This window comes from Panthera tigris, chromosome E3, assembly GCF_018350195.1.
Source record: "Panthera tigris isolate Pti1 chromosome E3, P.tigris_Pti1_mat1.1, whole genome shotgun sequence".
Taxonomy (NCBI): domain Eukaryota; kingdom Metazoa; phylum Chordata; class Mammalia; order Carnivora; family Felidae; genus Panthera; species Panthera tigris.
Genome location: NC_056675.1, coordinates 20,058,361 through 20,085,750, shown reverse-complemented (window position 1 = coordinate 20,085,750; position 27,390 = coordinate 20,058,361). Strand labels below are relative to the sequence as shown.

Here is a 27,390-nt window from a genome sequence, read left to right as displayed (position 1 = left end):
AATTCATGAGCTGTGAGATCATGACCTGAACCAAAGTCGGACACTTAATTGACTGAGCCACCCAGGCACCCCGAAATTTTTATGTGTTTAAGGAGACTCACAGGATCCTGGGGGGGGGGGGTGGTCAGGATAATATTAAGCCAAGATTCTCTTTTGCCCCTACCAAAGTGTCATCATCGTCAAGGCAGCTGAGCTCCTAGAGGAAGGTCACTCTGTTTCAAGGACTTGTTAATGGCTGTAGGCAGTAAGGGAATTTAATTTTTCATTTGCCTTGTTTCCCACACCACCATGGCAAGCACTTAAACCCCCTTACATCTTGATGAGGGTGATATTCGGGCTCCAGGAAATAGAATCTATAGGTTTCTGGAGATTAGGCTATGGAAAAGATTGCCTTTTTCTTGCAGTTTACGAAGTTATCCGTAAACTGAAGGAGATTCCTGTCCTGCAAGATTGTGATCTCTATCAGTTAACTACTTGCTTTCTTTCCTTTTCCCTATTCTTGGGCAGGCAGGAGTGTTGGAGGAATACCACACATATCCCACCTGGTGGAGGGGGTGCTGTTAGCCTGTACTTTGCCCCTGGCTTGGCCCACGCTCCCTCATCAATAAGGTTTGCGAGCATCATCAGGGTTGGGCAAAAAGATTTTTCTTTTATAGGCTGCAGAAAAGAACTAGAAAGTGGGATCAAAGAGTAGCATAACGGGACAGGGGATCAGAGAACATTCTGTCCTCTTTGCAAGAAGGACCGTCTGCTGGCTTAGGCTGGGCGTGGACCAAAGTTCAGGGGCTGGAGGAAGGAGAGAATTTAACGAAATTTGGCTGACAAGCATTTTGCTCTGATTGATTACTGGGGACAAGCAGTTCAGCTAATCACTTACGAGGCAAAGAGTGGGAATTTGGAGGGTCTGTGCCCGGCCTTGTCGGAGGTAAACACGGGCAGCATCCACGAGCCTTCTGGAAGTCACATGGAAAAGGGGTTCCTTGCAGCAAGCTGTTTTCTGGAACACAAAAGGGTGAGGGAAATTCCTTCAACCTTCACTGTTTTCCAGAAACACGGGGCTCAGACAAAATTCAATGCCGTCACCACTCGACTGGGGGGTGGAAATTATAATAGTTAATCTAGGATTTTAGTATTTTTAAATGCTTTGAAAGCTCAAGGTGTGTAGTCAATGCTCAATAAATATCTGTTAATCTCTCTTCCCTGCAAGACCCTTGAGGGCAGGAGGTGAGTTCATTTGGTATGTTTTCCACAATGTTAGCCAACTACCTAGAACCCACTGATCTGCTGAATTGGCCCTGAGCAACCCTCAGTTTCCTTGTCTATAAGACATTATAATCTCCACCTAACAGGACTGTTAACATAATTAACATCGAGGAGTTCTCAGGGCCCCAGAGAATACCTGACACATCCCTGGTGACCAGTGACAAGGCTCTTCTCAGTCCTCTTTCTGACTAAGCCTTGACCTTGGGCGCTGTCCTTGGCTTGCTGAGTCCAGTTTTAGCAAGAATCCTGTTGGATTAAGCAGAAATCCCCTACCCTTGGTATCTGACCCGATTTCTTATCCTCTACCCTTGACTATCTTATCACCCTGGCCTGCCGGCAGCAAAAATCCTGGGTGGTCGGTTTAGCAGAATTCCCCTTATCCCTGACGCTTCCTCTTAAAAATTTCCCATCCACTGACCTAGATCCTGCTCCTTGGCTATGAATCTGCACTTGCCTTTGTCATATTTGGAGTCCAGCAGTACCTCTCTCCTCTATCACAGACCCCCACTGCAGCAGCAGGTAGCCTGCCTTACCACCTTTAACGGTTGTCATGAGTAACTTTTTTCTTTGATAGCAGGAAATGATTCCCTTCCCTTTCCTCCTCGGACTCCAGACCCACTATGAGCAGGACTTTCTACCACCTCTGTACAATGCTTCAAAAGGCCTGAATCCCTGGAAGCCACGGGCAGTGTGCTCCAAACCACAACCCGCAGTGATGCCCACACCACTCAGGGTCGGGGCCGCGGCGGCAGGGGTGAGGATTCTGGCTGCCCACCGAAACCCAGGATTTCCTCACTCCTGCGGGCCGTGGATGCAAAAATTTAGGAGCTGTGACTTTCCCAAAGTACAAGGATTCGGCCCCTTTATTTCACTGGGCACTGGCTGACCTCCCTGTAAACTAGGAAAACGAATCCTCTTAGTTGTACGGTTTCGATGAAATGGCGGATGCGAAGCTGATTAGTACACTAAGTTATCCTTGCTGAGGAAGTCGCAGGCGTCACCCACGTGGGAATCGAAAATCAGGAAAAGATCCCTCACTTGCGGGTCGCTTCTACCCTACGGCCTTGTAAACACGACGGGGCGGGGCCACGGCATCGATCACTCGGCGCTCGGCTAGGCACTCCGCCCCGATCAGGCGAGCACTGAGTGATCGATACTTCGGCAAGCCTGACTACTCGGAGGAGAGAGCCAGAGTGTTCCGACCAAACGGAACACGTCGTCGCCAGCCTCTGCGCCACTCCACACGGCCCAAACTCGAGACAGGTGAACTTGAGCAACTCCAGAGGGAGGGAAGCCCTGCCTCCTTAGACGCAGAGGGGAGGACTGCGCAGGCGCTGTGTTAAAGGCGCAGCGGGGCGGGGCGTTGGGGGGGGTTGGCGGTGGAAAGACTGCCTCGCGCGTGCGCCTTGGAAATCCCCAGGCAGTTCTTCAAAGTAGAGAAATTGGGACGGGAATGGGGAGGGGAGGGGAGGGGAAAAAAAAAAAAAAAAAAGGTGGCGCATGCGCCCTGAGAACGCAGCGCCAAGTCTCCTGCACGTCGCGGGTAGGAGGTAGGTTCCACGCGTGCGTCGTGTTCGCCTTAAACCAGTAATTTCGCATGCGCGAGGCCAGCGGTGTGCGCCTGCGCGATTCCTGGGGGCGCGTTGGCGGAACTCTAGTGCGCCTGCGCGAGTGTTTATTTCCTCGGTGACAGTACCTACAGGGAGTGGACCAAAGCTGCTTTTGTCATAGGCCTGGAGCTAGGTTGCTGTAAACCAAATGTGGGCCGTGACAAATGAAGCCCCAGGTGGGGAAGGGGTGTGAGCCCTCGGGTGGAGCGTCTGCTTGGGGTACCTGAAGGACAGGGATTTGTAAGTAATAGGAGTTAACTCTGAGCATCGGTGTCGCGTTACGCCCCTCGCGTTAGGATCCAGCAAAGGTAAGTCACCGTGCTCAGCAGGGTTACATATAGCAAGCCCAAGGTCAGGGGGCAGGCAGGTGTTAGGGCCCCACCGACGGCCCGAACCCGAGGCAGCGGGGCCCTTAGAAGGCCAAAGTTACCCATGGCGCCGCTAAACAAAGCTTTCTGGAAATATTTCCAAATCTCTCTGGAAAGTTTTATAAAGCTCCCTAGAAAGCTTTTTTTTTTTTTTTTTTTTTTTTTTTTTTTTTTTGCACAGCTTACGTGGAATAGTGCCACAATAAAATTGAAGAGATTTGAAAACTAAGTGGGCAGCCTGCTCCCAGAAAGCCAGGTAGAGGCTCCTATTTTGGAAGCCACCCACGGGACGCTTCTCATGACCAGCATACTGCTCTCAGGATGGCCATTTCGGGTCAGCCGGAGACGTTTGTGGGACCCTGGGGGGCTCTTAAATAAAGCCAACCCTCTGCGAATCCTGGTGAGATTCTCCAAGAAGCCGCTTCTCCCAGCCAGTTTAAAGTCTGTTGTGGCAATTGCTTTAGGTTCTTAAAGATAATTTAAGAGAATTCTGGGATGAGTATCCTGGCTTCCCAGGAGGCATTGTTTTGTAACCAGCAGAACCCACTTGGGCTGTTGAGTACGAAAGGCCAGCTTACATAACGTGCTCCATCTGGATGGTGAATTTGCGAAGTCAGGACCTGAGGCCACGCATAAAAATGTAGCCTATACGTGGCTCCTTTGTGTTAAATACAACCAACAAGAAACCTTTTATGAAGTTCGCATCAGGTTGATTTATAAAGCGGAGACGAAAGCCACTTGGAGAGGTTAGTTCAGACCACCTTTATCCGACCCCCGTACCTAGAGTATCGTTTCATCAACAAATGAGTATCGTTGTCATCAACAAATAAGCCTTTTGTAAGAGACGGCAAGATACAGTCCACTGAGAGAAGCTATTTTGTGCAACCTGTACCTGACCTTCCCCTGAAAGCTGTCCCATGTCACGAAGCCAGTACACGTGGCTCTTTGAAATGCCAGTTGACGAAGTCAGGACACAAGACCACTGGGGCTGTTTCTGTACCTGACGCCTCCACCCTCACCTCCTTCAAAAAAAGACTTCTGTGACCAACAAGAGGTCTCTCCAGGCCGGTAACCTGACGAGTTTTAGGGAACTGACTTTAAAGTGACAATATAAGGCCACTCCGGCTTTTTCATAGGGCCTATAATTAGGGTGACCATCGGTCTCAGTTGGCCTGAATACCCCCAGTTTATGACTTGACCAGTCCTAAATATTAGATATTTAAATAATATGAAATAAATGCTGAAATTTACGTACGTATGAAAGAAAACTAACAGCACGCCCAGTAGTCAGCTTGTGAAATCTCTGCTTGCAGAAATGAAAGTTCCAAACAATGTAAGAACAAAGAACTTTGGAGAAAATGATGAGAATAAAAAGTTTTAAAAGAGAAAAATGTATCCTTCACCAAGCCAAAACCCAACCAAACAAAAAAGGCCTATATACAGCATCCTGGTTTGTAGGATATATTCTGTAGTTAACCCACCTGTACCTGACTGCAGAAGGCAGTTTATACAACCTCTGCTTATGCCTTTTTATGTGGAATTCTGGGGGGCCAATTAGAAGATGAGTCTACAGTGCCACTCTGAAAGACTCACACAGTTTATCTTGACTCCTCCTCTGGAAGGCTGTGTTTTTTTGTTTTGTTTTGTTTTAGGAAGAGAGAACCCATGAGTGGAGGAGAGGGGCAGAGGGAGAGAGAGAGAGAAAATCCCAAGCAGGCTCTATGTTCAGTGTAGAGCCCGACATGGGGCTGGATCCTGTGACGCTGGGATCATGACCTGAGCTGAAATCAAAAGTTGGCCATTCGGTGAACTGACCCACTCCGGCATCCCAGGAAGGCTGTATCGTATAACCTTTTATAAAAGGCAGTTCAGTGGGGAACTCTGGGAAGCCAGTCAATAAAGCCAGGCCAAGGCCGCAAGACTACTCTGACTGACACCTTCCTCTGGAAGACTGTTTTACTATTATCAAGAAGCCTTTTTTGTCAGACCAGTACATGGGGGGTGCTGGAAGTTTGATTTGTAAAGCCAGGACTTGAGGCCATTTGGAAAGGAGTTTCGTGTGGCCTGTACCTGCCTTCAGTGGAGGGCCGTATCAGATGGCCTGTTGTGAAGGCTGCTGACAGCCCACGTGGGGCCACCTTCTCTGGACCATAGTTTCATACGGTCATCAAGAAGGGGTTTGACCCAGCCAGTGAAAGCCGTTTTCTGTAAGGCCATTTCACGGAACAGGAGCTAACCGAGAGGGTTGATGGGTAGAACCTAACACTTTCCTGGTGCTCTAAAGAAACCACGGGAGACTGGTTGGTTTGTAAAACTAACACAAAGTGTGGGTTTCATCGGGCCCTCAGACAAGGTCCAGTGTGTAAAGAAACCTGTTTATGAAACAGTTCACGGCTCTACTCTGGAAGACTGTTTCCTGTAGTAGGATGTAGCTCCTCCCCCAAAGGCTGTTTGATTCGGCAACTATTTAAAAGGCTAACTAATGAAAGGGTCCGAGAAGCCAGTAGAATCAGGCTGTAGGATTATTCAGAGAAATAATGACCGGTATGCCACGTCACCGTGGAAAGTTGCTTCCACCCGCGAACACAAGGCCTTCTGGGAGACTAGTGGTTTTTTTATTTTTTTAACACTTTTAAGTAATCTCTACAGCCAGCGTGGGGCTCAGACTCACAATCCCAAGATCAAGAGCTGTGTGCTCCACCAACTGAGCCAGCCAGGTGCCCCAGGGAGGCTAGTGTTACAAGATCAGCCATGAGGCCCTTTGGGAGGCCATTCAAGTGGCTATGACAGAGCCAGTCTGAAAAGTCATTTTGAAAACAAACTCGGAGCTATCCCGGAGCGTCCACCTCTGGAAGACTCTGTCATATGGTGTCAACATAAGTATCTCTGAAGACCGTTTGATAAAGCCATTCACCGAGGAGCTCTGGATTCGAAATTAATTACTAAGGTTTATTATGTGGCCAAGAGGAGACCTGTTTTGTACAGCCAACCTGAGGCCCTCTCCCAGAAGGCTGTTTGACATGGCCATTTACATGAGGCCCTCTCCAAGGCCACTTTGCAAAGTAACACATAGGCTGCCTGAGGAGGCAGGTTTATGGAGACCAAACAAGACGGCCTTGGGAGACCATGTTGCAAAGCAGTGCAGGGAGGCCACCTTGGGAAGCCGGTCGGCAAAGCAGCACACGAGGCCACCTGTGGAGGCTCACTTTGAAGGGCCTTTGTGAGCTCTCTGAGGGGGTGTTTTGTAAGGTCACCCCGAGAGGCCAGTTTACAAAGTCCGTAATCTGCATCCCAGGGAACTGGTTTATAGCCCATTTAAAATCCTCTGGGAAGCCGTTTTTTAAGGCCACTAAGAGACCGATTTACAAAGCGGGTACATAAGGACCCCTTTCGAAGCCATTTTTCTAGTCAGGCAAATAAGTGGTCTTCTGGGAGGTTTATTGCAGACCTTTGCGAGAAGCCAGGATATGAGGTCTCTGAGGTCTTCTGGCGCCCCGAGACTTCTCGAGGCTGTTTTATAAGACACGTGAGTCACTCTTGAGGGGATGAGCCATGAAGCCACCCAGGGAGGCCAGTTGACGGGCATACATGCGGTTTTGTGTGTGGGTAGCGGGTAAGGCCACATTGGAAGTTTGGGCCGTGAAGCTCTCCCAAGGAAGCTGTCAATGAGACCAACACAAGACATTTATGAATCTTCTGGGAGGCTAGAGATAGAAATCGTCCTGGTAGGCGAGGGCCGTGCCACTCGAGGCTCTCGGTGCCATCATTCACTGGGCCGGCTGGAAGGCCTTGTGCACTGGGGACCCAGCTAGGATACAAAGATCCAAAAGCTGATGTAATCCTCACCCTTGAAGCTGAAAAGTGTTCTGGGTAGACGCTGCCAGTTACTGTGTAGTTTTGGACAAGTTGCTTACTCTCCCAGATCTTAACTTCATTCGTCTCTGTAAAACCTCACATCACGAGATTGTAAGTGATTACATTGTAAGATTATAACGTACAGAAACCACGGAGCATCGACAGGGCACATAAGAAAGTCACTTCATTTTTCCCCTGGACTTTAGTTTCTTCATCAGCAAAAGAAGGTAGGGGTGTAGGGAAAATGATCATCTATGTCCCTAGCCACTTGACAGTGTTGTGAGAGACAAATAAGATTAGAGGGAGGGGAAGGGTGGGAGAACCGTGATATGGGCAGTGGTACGTTATTGCTGTTGCTTTAGGCTCAGGAAGAGGTTCTTCAAAAATAATGACACACAAGGAAGATCATCCGTTTTGCTTCTACGAAGTGATGGGATTTTCTCATCTGTTGAGTGGGAATAATCATTCCTTCATTACAGGGTTTTGTTGAGGGTTAAACAGCCCAGATTCCCAACTTCATCCTGTGCTGGCCGGAGATGTTGTGGCTCGGTTCCTTCACCCACGGGATCACGGAAGTCTGGGGGCCAGACTGCCTGAGTTTTAAATCTCTCGTGTCCCCTCTTCCTAGCCCAATGCGTGGGGCAAGTCACTTAACCACTTTAGCTTCCTTATCTGTGAAATGGGGACGATGATACTTTCTTTGAGTTTCCGTGAGAATTAAAAAGTGCTTAGGGCATCCTTGGCTTAGAGTAAACACTTTGTATATTTTCGGCTTCATCGGACTGTGAAGTTTAAAGAGGTAACGATGTGTTACTGTCAGTGTTGTGGGTGGTGTTAGTCACGAGTTGGCGAGAAATGAGTTAAAATGGGGCCCGGAGGTAGGGATGGGGCTGTCCAGCCTACCTGCAGGGACCACACCTCTAGCCTTCCTGTGTCTTCCCTTCCCTGTCTACTGCTGACTTCTTCATGCACGTTGGTGCTAAAAGAAACTGCTTTCTTCTCCCGTTCTTTTGTGTCCCAGGGTGTCAGGGAAATGTGAATAGGGGTGTTTATTAGTTATCTAGTGCTGTATGACAGTTTAGGCTTAGTTGCCTAAAGCCACACATATTTATTATCTTAGATTCTTTGGGTCAAGAGTCTGTGGTGTGACTTAGTGGGGTCCTCTGTGTCAGGATCTCACGAGGCTCGAGGTATGGTGTCCATCAGGACGAAGTTCTTGTCCAGAGGTTCAACTGGACAAGGATCTAAACCCCTGTGGTTGTTGGAACAATTCAGTTCTTGGAGGCTGTTGGACGGAGGGCCTCAGTTCCTAGCTTGCTGTTGGCTCGAAGCCGCCATCATCTGTTCGCCGTGCGGACCTCTCCCAACTGGCCACGTGCTCATCAGTGCACACGAGCCAGGAAGGCAGTAGGGAGAGTCGGCTGGCAGTGGAAGTTAAACCTCATGTAACCCGATCAAGGGGCATCCCATCCATCACCTTTGCCATCTTAGGAAAAAAAAAAAAAAAAAAAAAAAAAACCACATGTATCAAACTTACACACTTGTTGGCTAGAAGCAAGTCATAACGGTTTTCTGTTGCTGCTGTAACAAATTACTGCAAACTTGGTGGCTTAAAACAGTACAAATTCATTATCTTACATTTTCGTAAGATTAGACCTTCAACGTGGGGCTGACGGCTAAAATCAAAGTCTTGGCAGGGCAGCATTCCTTTCTGGAAGCTCCAGGGGAGAATCCATTTCCTGGCCTTTTCCTGCTTCTAGAGGCCACCCACATTCCTTGGTTTGTGACCCCCTCGTCAAAGCCAGCAAAACTGCATCTCTCTGGCCCTTCTGTTATCACCTCTCCCTCTGACTCTGACTTTAGCCAGGAAAGATTATTTCAAGGACTCCTCTATAAAGTTGGACCCACCCACACAATGCAGGATAATCTTTCCATCTCAGGGTCCTTATTCTTAATGGCATCTGCAAAGGCCATTCGAATTACAGGTCCTGCCCATGCTCCAGAGGAAGGAGTCAGATAAGGGTGTTAGTCACAGGAGGCAGGGATCACTGGGGAACGGTGGCTTTCTTCCCTTTATAGGAAGTGAGACATCTGATAAGGCTTTATCAGTCTTCCTCCTTGCCTTTCACCATCCCCCAGGGGTGGGAGATATCAGTGACTCCTGTGGGTCAAGTAGGGTCCCTGACCAAAGAAGCCAACCCTGGCTGACAGAAGGAAGATGTTTTTTGGAGAGCCACTGGGGCCACAGAAGGAATGGAAAGCTGGAGAATTGCCCTTTGAAAAGAGTAAGAACGAAAGGGGCTCCATAACCCAGAAATCCGGGACGATAACTGTGAGCCCCTAGACCAGGCTGGCCCAGAAATGGCCGGTAGGAGACCGTGAAGCACCAGCCACCTCCAGTCCAGTCGATCTGCTCAAAGTTCACATTCAAGGGAGGCAGCTTAGAACCAGTCGCCTGGCTTTGCGCACACACCCACGGCCCGGCAACATCCCACCTGACCGACCTCAGCGGGGGAGATGAAACTCCTCAGAAGGAAACGGAGGAGTGTTGTTAAGAAAGAGGAAAGGATTCTGAGCCACAAAACTGAGTACTCTGCCCTCTCTGTTTCTTCAGCAATAGAAGTTTCTGTGTCAGGGCAGCTACCCGCTGTGACACGCATCATCAGCAGTTTAGCGGCTCGACACAATGCAAGTTCTTTTTGGCTCATGAGGCATTCCAGCATGGGTGTATGTGCCCAGTCCTGTGGCCGCTGTGGCTGTGTCACCCTCTAGGGCCTCAGAGTCCTTCACTTGCAGCCAGCGGGTAGGGAGAGCGTGGAGAATCCTGTAGGAGGTGTATGCGGGCCTGGCCCGGGAGTGGCTGCATCAGTCGTGGCCACGTCGCATGGCAGGGATGACCTGGAAATGTAGTCTGTGTGCCCAGGGAGAGGGTGAAAAGGATTTTGGTGAGCTTAAAGCAACGGTTTGTTTTCGTAAAGTTTTATTGGAACGCGGCCATGCCCATTTGTTCACATCCTGCGAAAGGCTGCTTTCACGCTACAGTGGCCGAGTAGCGACAGCAGTGACCGCGTGGCCTGCCAGGCCTAAAACGTGTAACATCTGGCCCTTTACAGAAAAAGTCTGCTGACCCCTACCTAGCAGAGCAGTCTCTGCAAAAAGCATGATGGTCCCTATTTCTTGACATCATGAGATAGGCAGCGGATGGAACAGCTGTTAGTATACCCAGAGTGCAGCGGCACAGGTGACCAATCAGAGGTGAGCAATTACAAACCTGTGAGAACCTGTTCACCTGTTAGTGCTTACGCATGAGGACCGGCCTGCCGTCCGTATAGAAGAGCACCAACTGTGATGTTTTTCCTTTCTGTGTAGGTTTTCTGTACTCCCAGGGTTCTTCCCGAGAAGTTAAGACCCCATTCCTCCAATAGCCTTAGTTGAGTGCCCACCGGGAGCCGGACTTTAGGGAAATGGAGAGAAATGAGGCACGTTCTTGCCCCGGAGAAGCTCGCCAGCTAGTCCTGGAGAGACAGACATGTGAGCCATCAGAGTGTTGGCAGGCTTCCCAGAGGGGATCATTTAAGGTGGGCCTGGAAGGTTGGATAGGAGTTTGCCAGACAGGAGGGATGTTGGAGGCGTTCCAGTTAAGGACAACATACGTTCCTGTCTGAATACACATTTATCCCGTGCCCACGGTGAGACTGGTATCGTACCAGGCCCTGAATGTAGGGGTGACCCCAGACAGACGGGGGCCCTGCCCTCACAAGAGTTTACGCTTGGCAGAGAAGACCGTTGTAGAGTCATTCACGTGAGACGTGTGTCACAAAGGACACGTGTGGAAAGCCGTGGGAACCTGTAAGGGAGATGTCTGCATGGTCTCTCTCTTTATAGAAAGTGACTTTATATTTTATTTTTATCGCTTTCTGATTTTTTAAAATCTTTTAATATTTTATTTTCATCATGGAAAGTGTACTCCTTAGTCCCCATCTCCTGTTCCCCCCATCCCTCCACACCCTTCCCCTCTGGTAATCATCAGTTTGTTCTATTTGAGAGTCTGTTTCTTGGTTTGTCTCCCTCTCTGTGTCTCGTTTTTCCTTTGCTTATTTGCTTTGTTTCTTAAATTCCACATGAGTGAAATCCTATGGTGTTTGTCTTTCTCTGATTTCGCTTAGCATAATACTCTCTAGTTCCATCCATGTTGTTGCAAATGGCAAGATTTCAATTTCTACGGCTGAGTAACATTCATTGTATATGTATATACCGCATCTTCCGTGTCCATTCATCAGTCGATGGACACCTGGAATCTTTCCTTAATTTGGCTATTGTAGATAATGTTGCTATAAACATAGGGGTGCATGCATCCCTTTGAATTAGTGTTTTTTTGTATTTTGGGGTAAATACCCAGTAGTGCAATTACGGGATCATAGGGTAGTTCTGCTTTTAACTTTTTGAGGAACCTCCATACTGTTTTCCAGAGCACGAGTTTGCATTCCCACCAACAGTTCGCAAGGCTTCCTGTTTCTCCACACCCTCACCAGCATCAGTTGTTTCTTGTGTTTTTGATTTAGCCATTCTGACAGGTGGGAGGCGGAATCTCGTTATGGTTTTGATTGGCATTTCCTAATGATGATTGACATTGAACATCTCTTCACGTGCCTTTGGCCATCTGGATGTCTTCTTTGGAGAAATGTCTGTTGATGTCTCCTGCCCATCTCTTAACTGGGTTTATTTGCTTTTTGAGTGTTGAGCTGCATCGGTTCTTTATATATTTTAGATACTAAGCCTTTATCGGATATGCCATTTGCAAATATCGTCTCCCATTCCTTAGATTGCCTATTAGTATATACATTGAAAATCTCAGTGGGTGACGTTTTCGCTACTGGATGTCATCACAGCTCTAGCTCCCCCTCCCCAGTTTGATTTTATGAAAATCTACAAATGTATGTGTTTGGGCACGCGACACGCTGTTCTGCTCTAACTGTTCTCTCTTCCCGCAGCACCGTCGTCACGACCCGGCCGGCAGAGGGCCCCATGGCGGGAGCCGGCACCCTCCGGGAGGCACTCAGGGCGCTCCTGCCCCCCACTAAAGAGGAGCTGACGCTGCAGCTCGGGGAGACGGTGGAGCGCAGCGTGGTGCGGCTGCTGCGGGAAGCGGTCGAGCTGTTCTGCGGCGGCCGTGGGGGCGAGTGTCTGCAGGCCAGCGAGGCCATCCTGGACTACTCCTGGGAGAAACTCAACACGGGGCCGTGGCGCGACGTGCACAGAGACTGGCGCCGCGTGTACGCCTTCGGCTGCCTCCTGAAGGCCGTGTGTCTGTGCGAGGAGCCCGGGGACGCCGGCGCCGTGGCCGCAGCCCTGAGAGTCTGCGACATGGGCCTGCTGATGGGGGCGGCCATCCTCGGGGACATCCTCACTAAAGTCGCGGCCGTCCTGCAGGCGCACCTCCCTCGGGAAAGAGGCCCGCCCCGGGCCCGGCCCAAGAGCAGCCCCACGAGAAGGTATCTGGGTGGGATCGCCGCCTGCCACACCTCAGGTGCCCCGACGGTCCTGTTTTTCTAGAAGGAAGGAGTCCGCTCTTCCTGGGGGGTGAGGCCTCGAGGCATGAAAATAGCGTCTCCGTGGATTCGGAAGGGGAGCCGCTTGGCGGGATTTCCGATCCCCCCCCCCCCCCCCCCCCCCCGTGTCTGCATAAGCAGTGCCCTTTCAGGAGAGACGGAGGTGGACACGCTGTGGCTCGAGAGAGCAGCAGCCCGGAGGGACGCATGGGCCCACGCCTTCCAGCTTGCTCTTGGTCAGCCCCTGGAAGCGTCACCCCTTTCCTGGCTGCCTTGCTCTCCGCGCCGCCGCGTTTGAGCCACGTGCTACATCCAGCCATCTCCCGTTCCTGTGACTGCTGGGTGCCGCCCCCAGGGTCCCGGCATGTGGCCTTCCCAGTGTTTAGCGCATGGGGACTACCCTGCAGGGCGGAGGCCAGGCTTTGGGTCCCAGCGCTGACGGGCAGACCTCACTTACCATACCTCTAGGCGTGTGGGAAAATGCTCGGCCTCACCTGTGGTTAAAAAAAAAGGCAAGAACAGCGAGGTAACGATGTCTGGCCGTGAAATTGACAAGGAGGGTTTATGTAATACCGGTGCCACGAAGGATGCCAGGGGGCCAAGGGCAGGGTGCGTGGGTTGACCTTTCAGAGGGCAGGGCAGACATGCAGACCACGGGGGGGCAGATGCCAGTGTCCTTTGACCCGGGAGTTTCACTGTTCACTGCCCTTTCCCACGCCAAGTCTGTCCCAAAGGAACACAGAGGTGGCCCCGTGCCCAGGGTGGGGCTCACGGTGCGGGTGGTGGTGGGCAGTGCGTGTAGCCGGAGGGGGGGGGGGGTGAGAGCTCAGGTCTGGAGTCGGCCTGCCGGGCCACGTTCCCACCAGCTGCCCACCGCCTGTGAGTCGGGCAGGTGTCTTGACTCCTCTCTGCCCCCTGCGTTCCCATGCCTGTAAGGGGGAGGGGTTTGCTCGGCAGCTTTATGGCACCAGCGGTGGCCTAGATGTGCCAGGCGCCGAGGGCATGATACGTACGGAAGGGCCTGTTCTCCTGGAGTCTGGGTTACAGAGAGGCTGTTACGGAATGCGTTCTCCGTGCGGGGGGAAAGGGGGGGAGGCAGCTCTGCTCACGGTGCTCAGCGAGGTGCCGCTGACGAGGGCGTGAGAGGAAATGAGAGCAGAGGGTGTAACAAGGATGGTGAGCACGAGGCCGCTTGCACGGCCTGCGGGTGAGACTGATAGTCGTCACTGCCGCGGGGTCAGAGCTGGCGCACACACGTGCAGTGGGGTGGGGCGGGGGGGGGGGGGGGGGCAGGGCTGACGCACGCGCGTGCAGCAGAGGGGGCGGGGTCAGAGCTGGCGCACACAAGTGCAGCAGGGGGGCGGGGTCAGAGCTGGTGCACAGACGTGCAGTGAGGGGGGGCAGGGCTGACGCACGCGCGTGCAGCAGAGGGGGCGGGGTCAGAGCTGGCGCACTTACGTGCAGCAGTGGGGGCAGGGGGGCGGGGGTAGAGCTGATGCACATGCTTGCAATGGTGTGGGGCAGAGGGAGCAGACGCTCCTGCCAGCGATCCTGGGCACTTCACGTGTGACACCTAGTCTCCCGGTCATGTAACAGAGAAGGAACCTGAGGCCCCAAGACAGTAACTTGCTCAGGTCACTCAGTTGGGAGGTGGTTGGGAAATTCCGGCACAGTCCCTCAGAAGACATCGCGGGGACCGAGTGGCAACGTGGAAACGTGGCTCATCCGTCCTGCATATTCCTGCCGGTGGGTCAACGGTCCTCTCCTCACGAGTGACAGGATGGGAGAGGAACGCATAGTAATGACAGAGTACTTTAACATCAGACGGCATTTGGGGTCGTAACGTCTCCTCTGCGGAGTTTCTGTGAAAGCCTCACCTTCCTTTTACAATCAAATAGATGCTTTATCTGCTCTTTCTTTTTTAATATTTATTTATTTTTGTGAGAGAGAGAGCGTGCAAGCAGGAGAGGGGCAGAGAGAGAGGGAGGAAAAAAACCCCGAGTGGAGCCTAACACGGGGCTCGAACTGACAAAACCGTGAGATCATGACCGGAGCCAAAACCAAGAGTCGGACGCTTAACCAACCGAGCCACCCAGGCGCCCTGAACAGACGCTTTAAGTGATCTAGTAGGAAAGGGCCAGGAGTACCAGGAGCAGCAGCAGTGACAGTGACAGTAGATGTTAGCCGTTCCCATTCGTGACAGCAGAGCTAGCCTGCCGGGGACGGACGCACGTTCCCGGCGGATGGCCCCGAATGTTAACTTCGCTGCACGTGCGGCTGTTCTGTTTTGCTTTTAAACAGAAAGCGAGGCACGACCATGTTCGGATTCCAGACGTGAGGTCTGAGAGAACGGTGCCGCGGCTCCGCTGCCCGTCCCTCCAGCACTTCCGGAAGCATTTTCTGGTTCCAGGGAGGCCTGTGATCCTGGAAGGCGTGGCCGACCAGTGGCCGTGCATGAAGAAGTGGAGGTGGGTGGCTGTGAGGCCCGGGAGCCTCCTCTGCCCATTGCAGGACCCGGCTTCCACCTCTCCTCCTCCCCCGGGAAATGCAGCCTCGCGCGCGCTTCCCGACCGGTCCCGCGTGGGCTGCTGAGGTTAAACAAGATGGCGCTGCCCCAAGTTCACGCCGGAGGTCGTAAGATCCGTGGCGCCCTCGGCTCACTTGCGCAAAGCAGGTGTCTGAGCGAGTGCTCACGTGGCGGTGCCGCGTTAAGTCTGTTCGTGCCATTTTGCAGGATCTGAGCAATCCCGTGGGCCTTCTCGGGGGCCTTGCGGCTTCAGAGCAGAGGCAAGAGCCCAAGACACGTCCCCTTCTCTCTTGGCGGGGCTCTTGGGCTCGTTCCCTCCTCACATCTGCATCTGGTCTCCCACCCCGGATTCATGGTTGTAAGAGCGGCTCAGGCTGCTGGACAGTGGCCGTAATGCCTGTGGGAAGGAGCAGGGGTCTGTGAGGGCGGGTGGCCGGGTCACCTGTGTCTGGGGGTCCGTGGAGGGGGCGGTTCCCGCCGAGGCTGTGGGAAGAGCTCTGCTGCAGGGGTTTTACCGGATTGAGCACGTGCCAGGTTTGCTCCCTCTCTGTCCGCCCTGGTTCCCGTGGGACAGGTACTGTCATCGCCCCCGTTTACAAATGGGGGCCAAGGGCTTAGAGAGGTTAAGTAACGTGCCAGAGGTCCTTGGCGTTCAGGACGCAGGCCTGTCTGCGCCCCCGCTGCACTCTCTGCCATTGGCTCCAAGGAGGTTTCCCAGCTTAGAGACGAGGTGAGCAGACAGAGAACTGGGAGTTCCTGGCCAGCAGGGAGATAGAACCGCCCAGCAAGAGCTTTGGCAGGCCAGCCTCACTGGATCTCTCTGCAAAGCTCCGTGGTGCCAGTGGGCACGTAACCCCACGTGTCTGCACCCGAGCGCCCTCGCCAGTGCGGTGGGGGTGACAGCCTCTCCCCCAGAGGTTCCGTGAAGACAGAAGGAGACCCGTGTGAAGCACACTTAGCGGAGGGCCCGGCGAGGCTCAGCGCGCAGGTGATGGTGACCGTACGCGTCTGTCTCCCAGCTTGGAGTACATCCAGGATGTCGCCGGCTGCCGGACTGTCCCGGTGGAGGTTGGTTCCAGGTACACTGACGAGGAGTGGTCCCAGACGCTCATGACGGTCAACGAGTTCATCAGCAAGTACATCAGGGATGAGGTATGTCCCCGCGCCTCCTTTCCCGTGGGGCTCACAGCAGGGAGGACGCGTGACATTCGGGCACTGCAGGGCAGCCTTTTGGAGGCATCCGTCTCTCAGAGCCTGTGGTCAGAAGGCGGGTGGGCCAGAGCGAGGGGGGCAGGCTGCCGGGCGGGCACAACATGACTCATTTCAAGTCTTTTGTTTTATTTAATTTTGGGCGGTACGATTTGGTGGTTTTTTAGTGTATTTGTAAGGTTTTGTAGCCATCACCAGTGTCTCATTCCAGAACATTCTCATCACTCCCAAAGAAACCCGGTAGCCATGAACAGTCATTTCCCCTTCGGCCCTCCCACCCCGTCCTCAGACGGCCACTAGCCTGCTTCCTGTTTCTGTGGGTCTCCCAATTCTGGACATTTCATAGAAATGGAATCGTATCAAACGTGGGCGTCTGTGGCCACTTCCCCTCGGCAGAGTGCCGTCTGGGTTCGTCCACGCGTGGCCCGCCGTCAGTCCCTCGTCCCTGGCTGTGCCCAGTACCCTTCCATTGCATGGAGACCCCACGTTGCGTTCCGGCATCGGCTGACAGCCGTTCGGGTTGCACACACTTTGGCTGGCGTGGAAAACGCCGCCATGAGCGCTCACGTACAAGTGTTCGTCTCTCCCGGGTGTGTACCAGAGGCGGGACCGCTGGGTTCTGTGGTGACTCCGTGTTTAAACCGTTCTTGAGGAACTGTCAGGCTGTTCTCCGAAGCAGTGGTGCCGTTTTACCGTCTCAGATAAGGGCAGTGGTGGCTTCCCCTTCCCACACCCAAGGCAGCCCCGGGCCCGGGCCCTGTGAGTTCTGATCTGGTTTCGTCGTGGGTCCGCTGCAGCCACAGGGCCCAGGTGGTGACCGTGCTGGCTGACGGTCTCTCCCGTTGTACACTGTTCTACATCGTAACTGTGAGCTCCCGAGGGCCCCCCAGATCTCCCCCCACCCTGCACCATCACCCTTCCTGCCCCATAGCTTCTCTTCCCAAGTGTCCGGCCTCCTCTGCCGGCGCCTGGTGCGGTTCTCCCGGGCGCGGCCTCGACCCGCTGCGTTCACAGACCTCTTCCATGCCCGCGTCCCCCGCCTTCCACGCCCACCCCCACTGCATCCCTTGTCGCCCAGAGGCCTGGAGAAGGGAACCGGGCACGAGATCACGCGATGCTGCCCTGCCCCTGTGCTCGCAGGAGTGAACCCCCTTTCCGGTCCCCTTTTCCGGGAAGAAGCCCCGAGCCCAGAGCGGAGCGCAGAACCGGAGGTGCGGTTTGCCAGGGGGCAGGCAGGTGCGCTTCGGGTTGAGGCAGGAGAGGGTTAACTCCAGCACCGTCTTGCCGGCTCTGTGGCCCAGGCTGGTTGCCGAACCTCTCGATCCTCAGTGCCCTGACTTTGGGATTCGTTGGAGGTTGCTGATGCCTACTTCGCAGGGTCGTTTGTGAGAGTTAAACGCGGCAAGCTGTAAGCGCGGCACGGTCAGTGCCCGGTTAACTGAAGTTAGTGTCTCTGGGCCACAGTATCCATGGCAGGAGAGGCCACATCACATCCGGCCGTGCCCACCTCGTAGCCCTGGTCTGGCATGTTGTAGCTTCCATAGTTGTAAGGAAGACAAGGGAATGAGGGAGAGGGTTGGAAGCACAGAGGTTCTCCAGGGATTCTAGAGAGGAGCCTTCGTGTCCTTCAACACAGTTTGAGCCCCAGAGCCCGTTAGACCCAGGCTGACTTCCGCCCTGGCTATGGAGGGGGGTGGGGGGAGCAGCCTCTCGCAAGCTGTGCCCCCACTGGCCCTTCCAGAGCCCTAGACAGGAAGCCCTTCCTCCCAGGAAGCCCCTGAGCCTTGTGGAGCCCAGTGTGGAAAGCACAGATCTTTTCATCCATCTCCTGGCAGAAATTCTCACAAGATGATCATCCCCAGGGCAGGCCAGCGTGTAGGAAACGGGCACTGACAGTTTTGCCAGGAAGACAACCTGGGATTCACTTTTGGGAAAATAACCTGGCAGAAGCAACTGGAATTTAGAATGCTCATGCCCCTAGACTCGGTTTTTCTGCTTTTGGGAGAACATAAACATAAGGAAGGCCTAGAATGTTAGACTGTTTGTGGAAATGCCGGGAAAACACCCTGAATGTCCACCAGCAGGGGATGGTTGACTTCATAATGATCTGTCCTGTCTGTGAAACATGGACCCGTCAAAAGAATGAGGCATGTATGTCTGTGCTCACCTGAAGAGATATTCGTGATGTTACCATTAAATGAAAAATTTTCCAAAGTAATACATATAGTGTAGTCCATTTTTATTTATGAAAAAGGCTCCTATAAGTGCAGCCTCTTCATTTTCAGGGAGGAAGCTGAGTCCTGGAGCAGCCCCTACAGAGGCAGCCCCGGATCGGAGTCTCCCCCAGGCCCAACCCGGCCCCAGAGGGAGAGCGTCCCATTCGCCCCAGGTCACGGAGGGGACCAAGCAGGATAGAGCCGAGGGTCCTTGCCAGGTGGCTGTCTGGGGCCGGGTGCACCCTGGTGCCGAGAGGCCACTAACGGCAGCACCTGGAGGGTGTCCCTTACAACTAACCAGGCTTTCTGTGTCACTTCTGGTTTTTCTCTTGCGGCTCAGCCGAGGGACGTCGGGTACCTGGCTCAGCACCAGCTCTTTGACCAGGTAAGTCTGACGCCCTCTCCTCTTGTCTTTTCTGCTCTCCCTCTGTCCCACCTCCCTTCCTGAGCTCTGAGCCCAGAAGGCAGGAAAGGGCCTGACAGCCTCATCACCCACCCCACTGGTGAGCAAGGAGAGCCTTGTGTGGCACCTGTGTCCTCCAGCAGCGGGCGGGGAGCAGACAAAGCTGCCAGGTGGCCAGTAAGAGCCTGGGCCTGCCGACCCCGGGGCCCCAAGACCCCGGAAGGGGGAGGAGGTGGCCCCAGCGGGTGGAGCCGGAAGTCTGAGCCGGTGTGGTCACACCTGAGGAATGGGTCTTGGGGAGCCAAGTGCGGGTGGCAGGCTCTGACCCGACCCACAAAGAGCGGGTCGCTGCCTTCCTTGGTGAGGGTTCTCTGGGCGGTCCCAGCACCGTCCTTACCCAATGTCAGCGCTCTGCTCACGAGGCCGTCGCCCCGAGCTGGGCCCGTGTGTGCCCAGCGGGCCCGGGTTCGGCTCCTGTGGGTCCCCAGTGCTGGTTGGCCAGATCGAAGACCCTCAGGACAGACTGGCCGAAGACGGAGAATGGAGGGGGTCTCGGGCCGGCGGAGAGGAAGAGCAGGGCCCGGCCAGGCTGGAGGCAGGACATTCCAGTGAGAGGCGCTCCTGCACCGAGACTCGGGCCGTACCCTGGAGCGGGCCCCAAGTGCCGGCAGCGGCCGCCTGCCTCGGAGGGTTCATTCAGAAGAGCAGAGCAAGAAGGTAGTGAGGGAGGCTGGGGCCCAGCGGGGAGAGCCTTGAAGGCCGGACCAAGAACCCGGACCTATCTGCAAGGCAGCGGGGGCCCCTGGGAGGTTTCTGAGCAGGAGGGGTCCCAGTGAGAGGAGGTATTCCGGGGAGATCTGTCGGGAGAGCCAGGGCAGTCGTGAGGGAGAGTGCCCGGGGGTAGAGGTCCTGCACCAGCTCCTTCTCTCCTTCACCAGTCGGCCCTAAGAAGGGGGCGTCACAGGCTGGCCCCACCAGCCTCCCAGGAGCTGGCAGAAACGCTCTCAGCCCCCACCTGGCGGTGTGCCCCCCACACGCCTGTCACCCAGCGCCCTGGGTGCAGGGCTCGCTCACGAAGCCACCGTGGGAACTTGGGGGCCCGCCGGCTGGGGGGAAGCGCGAAAGGATGTGCCCTGACACGGAGGGACCTTAGCTCTGGTGGGAACAGGAAGAAAGGGCCCAGAAGATTGACAGCGATTCATGGGTGGTAAGACCGTGAGTAGTTTTCCCTTGTTTTCTCCACAGTTTGCAAAGTGTCTATAATGAGGATGTATAGCCATCATCGTGAGAAAAAATAGACTTTATTTTTAAATGTGGGCACAATAAGGGAACAAAGAGAAGTGGAATCCGATGGTGTTCCATACTTTCAAAACTGCCTAGTGAGGCTGGAACCATCTGAAGGCTCATCCTGGGGAGATGATTGAACAGTTTGGGCAGGTGTCAGACAGGTGCCAACGGCCGGGGGCTAGATGCAGGTGGCTGGGCAGGGTTGAGGGAAAAGGCGCAGTCGAGGAGAACTCGAATTGAGACCCCGGCGACTGGTGAGCTTCGGTGGGGCTCGGGCACCACTGTGCCGCTGGGCTGGGGCTGCTCTCACTGCCTGTCCCGCCGGGGGACCCGGGCCCTGTGGGAGCTGTGCCAGCCGCCAGGAGCCTGTGAGCCGGAAATGAAAGGGGCCGGAGCAGGTGGGGGCTAGGTGGGCTGGGGTCTCTTGCCCGGGTCTCCCGAATTAGGACTTGTAGACCCTGCCTCCTGTCCTCTGTTGCTTAATGAAGGAAAGGGGAGTCCAACCGTACGGTCCCCAGAGACCTGACCTCAGTCACACCTTCCAGGGGGACCTGAGAAGCCACAGGTAAACTTGGCTCCTTGTCCTGGAGCAGCCATTTTCCATTTTACTGGAACAAGAGGAAGCAGTTTTAGAAGCAGAAGGTGGGGGTGCCAGTGGTTCAGTCCGTTGAGCCTCTGACTCTTTCGTTGTTTAATTCTTTTTTAACATTTATTTTTGAGAGACAGACTGAGAGTGGGAGAGGGGCAGAGAGAGAGGGAGACACGGAATCCGAAGCGGGCTCCAGGCTCCGAGCTGTCGGCACCGAGCCCGACGCGGGGCTCGAATTGACAAACCGCGAGATCATGACCTGCGTCAAGCCTCCGACTCTTGATTTCAACTCACGTTGTGATCCCAGGGTCATGGGATCAAGCCCCGAGTTGTGCTCCACACCGAGCATAGAATCTGCTTGAGATTCTCTCTCTCTCTCTCTCTCTCTCTCCCTCCCTCCCTCCCTCCCTCCCTCCCTCCCTCACCCTATCCTCCCCACCCACATACTCTCAAATAAAAAAAAAATAGTTAAAAAAAAAAAAAAAGTAGAAGGCAGAGTGTCCGATTGCTTTTAACACAAACCTTGAGGATATTTTGCCTTTTGGAGGGCCACCCGGCTCTATATCTCGGGTCCCCAGAGATGTGTTTTTACCCCTGCCGTCCAGAGTGCTGCCTGTCGGGTCCCTGCACTGCTTTCTGGGGCCTTCTCTGCCTTCACGGAGCTCAGTGGCTCCCACCCAAAACCTCTTGCCCAAAAACCTCTTCCTTTTCTCCCAGGGGCCCCATGTTGTAGATTTTGGCCACCATGCCAGGCCTCCCTTTATCAGGTCACATCCTGGGAGCCTTCCTTTCTCTTGGGGGGTCTCTGAGTCCAGTGGCTCTGATTACACCATTCAGTCAACCAGTCATATTTCAGAAATCCTGATCATGTCGTCAGGGACCAGTCAGCTTGTCAGCATTCCGCAGGCCCAGGGCCTGGCACGATCCCAGTGGGAAGCGGCTGTGTGGTGTGACGGCCTGGTGGCCGAGGAGCAGGAGGTTCCCAGAGGCCTTGGGGATCTCCTCCCATCTCCGCCACCCCTCTGGCCGACAGGACAGGGGGCCTCAGAACAGTGGACACAGCAGCCTGTCTGTATTTCTTCCTAGGCTGCTGCGGGGAGAGCATTCCAGCCGTTCCGAAGGACGGATGGCTTCTTAGCAGCCCGAACTTGGAGGGGCTGCTACTGAAAGAACGGCCGAAAGCCGGCCCGCAGCTGCCCCTTTGACCCGGGAGGCGTTACTCGGGAAATAGCCGAAGAAAGTAGCAGAGGGGTCCCCCTTGTCCCCCTTTAGGGACCAGACTTGAGTTTCTGTCGAATTGCCCAAAGCCTCGGAGCCGTTTGCCCCCGGGGGAGGTGATCTTCGAGGTGATCTTCCCGACCTCAGCCTCCGTGAGGCCCCCGGCCCGTCCGCACAAAGGAGCACTGCTCAAGCTCACTGCCGGCTGGGTCGGAGCCTAAACACCCTGAAGACCGGCCCGTCCCCAGTCACTGTCGCAATGATTTTATCTTGACCTCACCAGCAGCCCTGCACAGGGCCCCGTTTCCCCACACCCTTACCACCACTGGGCCGCATCCCTGGCCCAGTCTGCTCGTTTGATTAGTGGGAAACCGTGGCATCAGTGACGTTTCATTCAGATTTCTTCCCTAACGGGAGTGAACTCTTCCTTATGTCTAATTCGTTTCTGTGTGATATCTGGGTTTTGCCCTTTGATTATTTGTGGAGTCACGTATTGGGGTCCTTGTTATTTTTCCTTTTTATTTTGTATGAGCTCTCTACACTAACCCTCATTCACCACACTTCAAAAGTTTCCCACGTCAGCGGCCTTCATGTCAATTAACGTATTTAAAATGTATGTCTTGTGATTGCTTTATCATTAATCAATTTTGGAAAATCTTCCTCTGCGGAGATGTGATAAATCCTCAACCCCATTTTCTTTTTTGTTTTTCTTTAACTTAATTTTCAAAAAGAGTGCATTCTTTAGAAAATTACAAGTTGGTTGGCTTGTTTATGTACTTATTATTTTAATGTTTTTATTATTTTTTGAGAGAGCGTGCATGCACGTGTGAGGGGTGGAGAGAGAGGGAGACAGAATCTGAAGCGGGCTCCAGCCTCCGCACTGTTAAGCGCAGAGCCCCGATGGAAGGTTCAACTCGTGAACCAGGAGATCATGACCTGAGCCAAAGTCGGATGCTTAACCGACCGAGCCATGAGATACCCCTATTTTTTTTTATGTTTGTTTATTTTGAGAGAGAGAGAGAATCCCAAGCAGGCTCCACGCTATCAGCACAGAGCCTGATACGGGGCTCGAACCCACGAACCCGTGAGATCGTGACCCGAGCCAGAATCAAGGGTCGGACTCTCAAACCGACTGAGCCACCCAGGCGCCCCAAGCTGGGTTAAGTGCAGAGCAGTGCTCTCAGGCTTTTCAAACAGAAAACGAAGATGCCTATGACAGGAACAAATCTGAAAATGAAATGGTAACTCTTCCCTAATTAAGCTATTAATTTTTTTAGTTGGTTTCTAAGTCCCCGTCCCGTGAAACGTGGACACAGGCGTGTTAGCGCCGAACCAGGCAGTGTGCGTTTGGCCCGTCGACTCCTGGGCCCGTGTGTCCCCGGGCCTGGACTGGGCCTCCCACGTCTGCTCTGACACCCACAGATCCCGGAGCTGAAGCGGGACATCAGCATCCCCGACTACTGTTGCCTGGGCGACGGGGACGAAGAAGAGATCACCATTAACGCCTGGTTTGGTCCCCAAGGAACCGTCTCTCCCCTCCATCAGGACCCTCAGCAGAACTTCCTGGTCCAGGTTAGAGTCGCTCCAGAGCATTGGCTTTCTGCCTCCTCCCGGCCCCGCCCCGCACGGGCTGGCCACGTTATGGGTGGCTAAACGCCCAGAGAGGGATGTGGCAAAAATGAACCGGAGAGATGGCACCAGGCCCCCCGTGGGACCCTCCCTCCGGATGGGGCTGTCTCCACATGCGGTTCCCTGACCAGGAAGGACCCTCTGGGGTCCTGGCCGCGTCACCTGGGCAGAGCAGGGCTGGGCGTCATCTCGGGAGGGATCGAGTGCCTTCCCCCTGCCTGCCCTCCGACAGAACCAGGGTGGTCTCCCTGCGAGCACCTCTGTCCACGAGAGGCTTCCCGGCCACTGGATGGTGTGTCCGGAGACCCAGACAGAGGAACATGTGTGTTTCTTGCCAAAGGAGAGGCATCTGTTGTGGAACTGCCTGATTTTTTCTAGGCGGGTAGGTTTAACAAATGAGAACATTCTCCCGGCCCAGAGGCTCTGCCCGGAGATGCTAGAGAGGCTGGGATCCGGGGCCCAGAAGCCGGGCTGCTTGGCATCCACGCCAGCCCTGTCACCTGTCAGCTGGGCGAACCTGGCCCACTTGGCTTGCCTCTCTGTGCCTCAGTTTCCCTACCTGTGAAAAGGGGTGACGCTGAACCGCCGTGGAGGGTTGTGGGGAATTCAACGAGAGAACACACCTGGAGCAGCTGGAGGGTGGCTGCCACGGGCCGGTGCTTAGTTATCGTCGGCTACGGTCACGGAGTTACTGATTCGTGATCTGTTTGGAGGCTCAACGTATGCCTGGCCTGGAGCGTGTGTGGGAGGGCTGGGGCAGTCTGGGCGCAGGGAACGGCGCGCGGAAAGGCGTGGAGAGGTTCGGGAGGCTGGGGGGTTCAGGGACCTGTGGTCAGTGGGGGCGGCAGCTGACTGACGAGGCACTGTCTCGCAGGTGACGGGGAGGAAGTACATCCGGCTGTATTCGCCGCAGGAGTCAGAGGCTTTATATCCACACGACACGCATCTTCTTCACAACACGAGCCAGGTGGGTACACAGGGACCCCGGTGACACTGCAGCTTCCCCCTCCCCGCCCTGTCTCTGGAGACCTGGCGAGTGTTTTCTTCAGGTTGACGTGGAGAACCCCGACTTGGAGAAGTTCCCCAAGTTTGCCGAGGCCCCGTTCCTGTCCTGCATCCTGTCTCCCGGAGAGATCCTGTTCATCCCAGTTAAATACTGGCATTACGTGCGGGCTCTGGACTTGAGCTTCTCCGTCAGCTTCTGGTGGTCGTAGCCAGGGCGGAAGGGTCTGAGATGCCAACGGCAGTCACGGGTTCACGCGTTCCCTGCCCCACGCCCGGCCTGGGGCCGGGTCCCGGCATCTAGAGAGAAGCCAGACCCGCCTGTGCCAAAGCCCTCGCCGGGCGCCGGGCTGCGTGCCAGGCGGACGCAGGGCCCGGCGAGGCGCACGTTCCGGCCAGGGATGCGCGGCAGAGGCCAGCGGGCGGGACCCCAGGACGCTCTGCATGGAGACCGTGGGCCTCCTAAAGCCGGATACGGTTGGGACGCGGGCAGGCAGTGTGGGCAGAGGTACAGGGTGGCTCTGAGGTCGGCTGCCTGGATTCAAACCCAGCCCCGTGGCTTAACCGCGGCGTCAGATTTGGGGCGGAAACCTCGTGGGTGGGTCTCCATCTGGGAAACGGCAGCCCGAGCCCCCAGCACAGAGAATTCCAGGGACGGTGCTGGCGCAGGGCCCCTGCGGGTCCGTGAACGCTCGCGGCTAATAATCATTAGGATTGCCACCTACTTGTTCGTCGTGACTGCGCCACGGCCCGCGGACTGGAGAGGCGGTGCAGGTCACAGGGGAGGGTCCTCATCGGCTGGCTCAGCTCAGACGGGTTTCGGTTGTCGTCACGGAGGCCTGACCTGCCTGCAGGGAGGTGCCTGCCTCTCCTAGCCTGCCGAATTTTCAACGCGCACCCGCCCGGTAGCCAGTTCCCCAGTCGAGAAACAGCCATCCGCGGCCCCCGGCGGCCCCCCTCCTGCCCCTCGGTCTCATTCGTTCCTGTCCCGCAGAGAGCCTTCCGCCCGGGGGGCCAGCTCCGCGTCCCTGCAGCGCCGGGGCCCTCAGGCTCAGAGGCCCCAGGGAAGATTCGGGCGGGCCCGGGACCCACGAGTTCCTGGAGTCGGAGCCTGGCCGCCCGGGTTGGGGCTAACACACACCGCAGGTGACCGAGAGGGACAGGGAAGCGTCGGTGGGCAGCCGGAACGCTAGCCGCTCGCGTCCTCTGCCACCAGGCCAGGGCATCGGAGCTTCATCACGTAGGTCCGGGGGCTCGAGTTGAGCGGGACCCCGTCGGAATATGCATGGCGCAGGGGAGGCGTTGGCAGGGAGGGGGTCGGGCACACGCTGACTCCTGCAGGAGAGGGTGTGCGGTCGGGGTGCAGCACTGGGCACGGAGGGCAGAGGCAAAGACGAGCTATTTAGGAAGTGAAATCGAGGGCTCTGTGGGGACTGCTTGCTCCCCTGTCTGGCGTTATTAACAATTATTTGCCAAATTCTGCAGATGAATTAATACCAAACGGCAAAGGTATCAAGGCATAAACCAGGGCTGCCACCGCGTCTGGCTCACTGGCTGTCCGTGAGGAACGGCAGGGGCTTGACTGCGTCACTGACACCCCTCCCCACCCGAAGGGCGGCCGTGTGGCTCCAGCGTCTTACCCGTGACTCCTGGCCGGCCGGCCCCCCGCTTCTGCCCCAAGCCGCTGTTGACGAGCAGAGGCCCGTCTGTAACGTAGGGATTCTGAAGTTAGGGACGAGGACTTGGGCGTTAAAACACGGTATGGACGCCCGGCCACCTGCAGCGGACGTCCCTTGTCTGGTGGCAAGACGGCAAAAGATAAAACCTTCGCGTGCTCTCCGGGCAAGGCTCCCGGGCTGCCGGCAGCACCAGCTAGGCTAGCAGAGGGCTGCTTCAGCCCCGAGGAACGTGGGCGAAGGTCCACTGGGAATAAGAGTGCTCGCCGGCTGCTGGCACAGCCGAGGAGGGGCAGGCACGAGGCCGCCGTCACCCCACCCGTCCACCTGAGACACAGGGACCTGCTCGGGACCCGGTCCCACACAGGCACGCACGGTCTCCGGTCGGATGGGGCCCCGCCCTGGTGGTCACGAGGGCCTGGGGGGTCCGGAGAGGAGGGCGACGGTGCAGGTAGTGACGAGTGCCACGAAGGAAACGGAACAGGGTGACGGGGACACGATTTACCGTAGACGTGTGAATAAGCCAGAATGACCGGGACACTCAAACTGGCAGTGAGGTTTGAGGGGGGCCTCCCCACAGCAGGTGCAGCAGCCCCGGGGCAGGAAGGCCCAGCCCTTGGGGGAGAGGAAGGAGCCGTGCAGGCGGAGCAGAGGGAACTGGGCGGCCGGAGGGGGCCCGGTGCAGCCAGCACTGGGACGGACAAGGGCGCCGGGCCAGGGAGACAGGTCTGCGTGCTGTTGTGTGACAAGGGCCGGAAGGGGAGGCCCCAGGAAGCAGGACAGCCGTGAGCGTCACCGGTCCGGTGACCCAGCGAGCGGTGTCGGCAGGGAACCGAGTGAAGACGGGCTGTGCGGGGAGGCGGGCAACGGCCCGATGTCCAAAACCTGGAGCGCCAGGCAGGGTCTCGAGAATTGCGCATGAGGGTTTTGGTAGGAGTCTTTGGGAAGTTCACGTTGGAATCAATGCAGGGGAGACCAGAAGCTGGGGG

At 55.4% G+C, this 27,390-nt stretch overlaps 1 protein-coding gene and 1 long non-coding RNA gene across 2 annotated transcripts; one reads left to right on the top strand and one right to left on the bottom strand.

Annotated features, from left to right (window-relative positions):
- Window positions 1–345: 345 nt before the first annotated feature.
- LOC102954458 lies at window positions 346–2,521 on the bottom strand. Its single transcript, XR_445282.3, has 3 exons — window positions 2,151–2,521; window positions 1,400–1,509; window positions 346–997 (listed from the first exon to the last, which is right to left on the bottom strand). It is a non-coding gene; the product is annotated as an uncharacterized LOC102954458 (long non-coding RNA).
- A 225-nt stretch (window positions 2,522–2,746) lies between these two features.
- Window positions 2,747–27,383, top strand: KDM8 (lysine demethylase 8). Its single transcript, XM_042970825.1, is given in 9 exon segments — window positions 2,747–2,813; window positions 12,088–12,538; window positions 12,541–12,588; window positions 14,947–15,113; window positions 16,192–16,324; window positions 18,938–18,982; window positions 23,517–23,666; window positions 24,598–24,690; window positions 24,773–27,383. Coding segments are annotated over 9 exon segments (1,302 nt in total). The 5' UTR covers window positions 2,747–2,763; the 3' UTR covers window positions 24,938–27,383.
- Window positions 27,384–27,390: the final 7 nt, after the last annotated feature.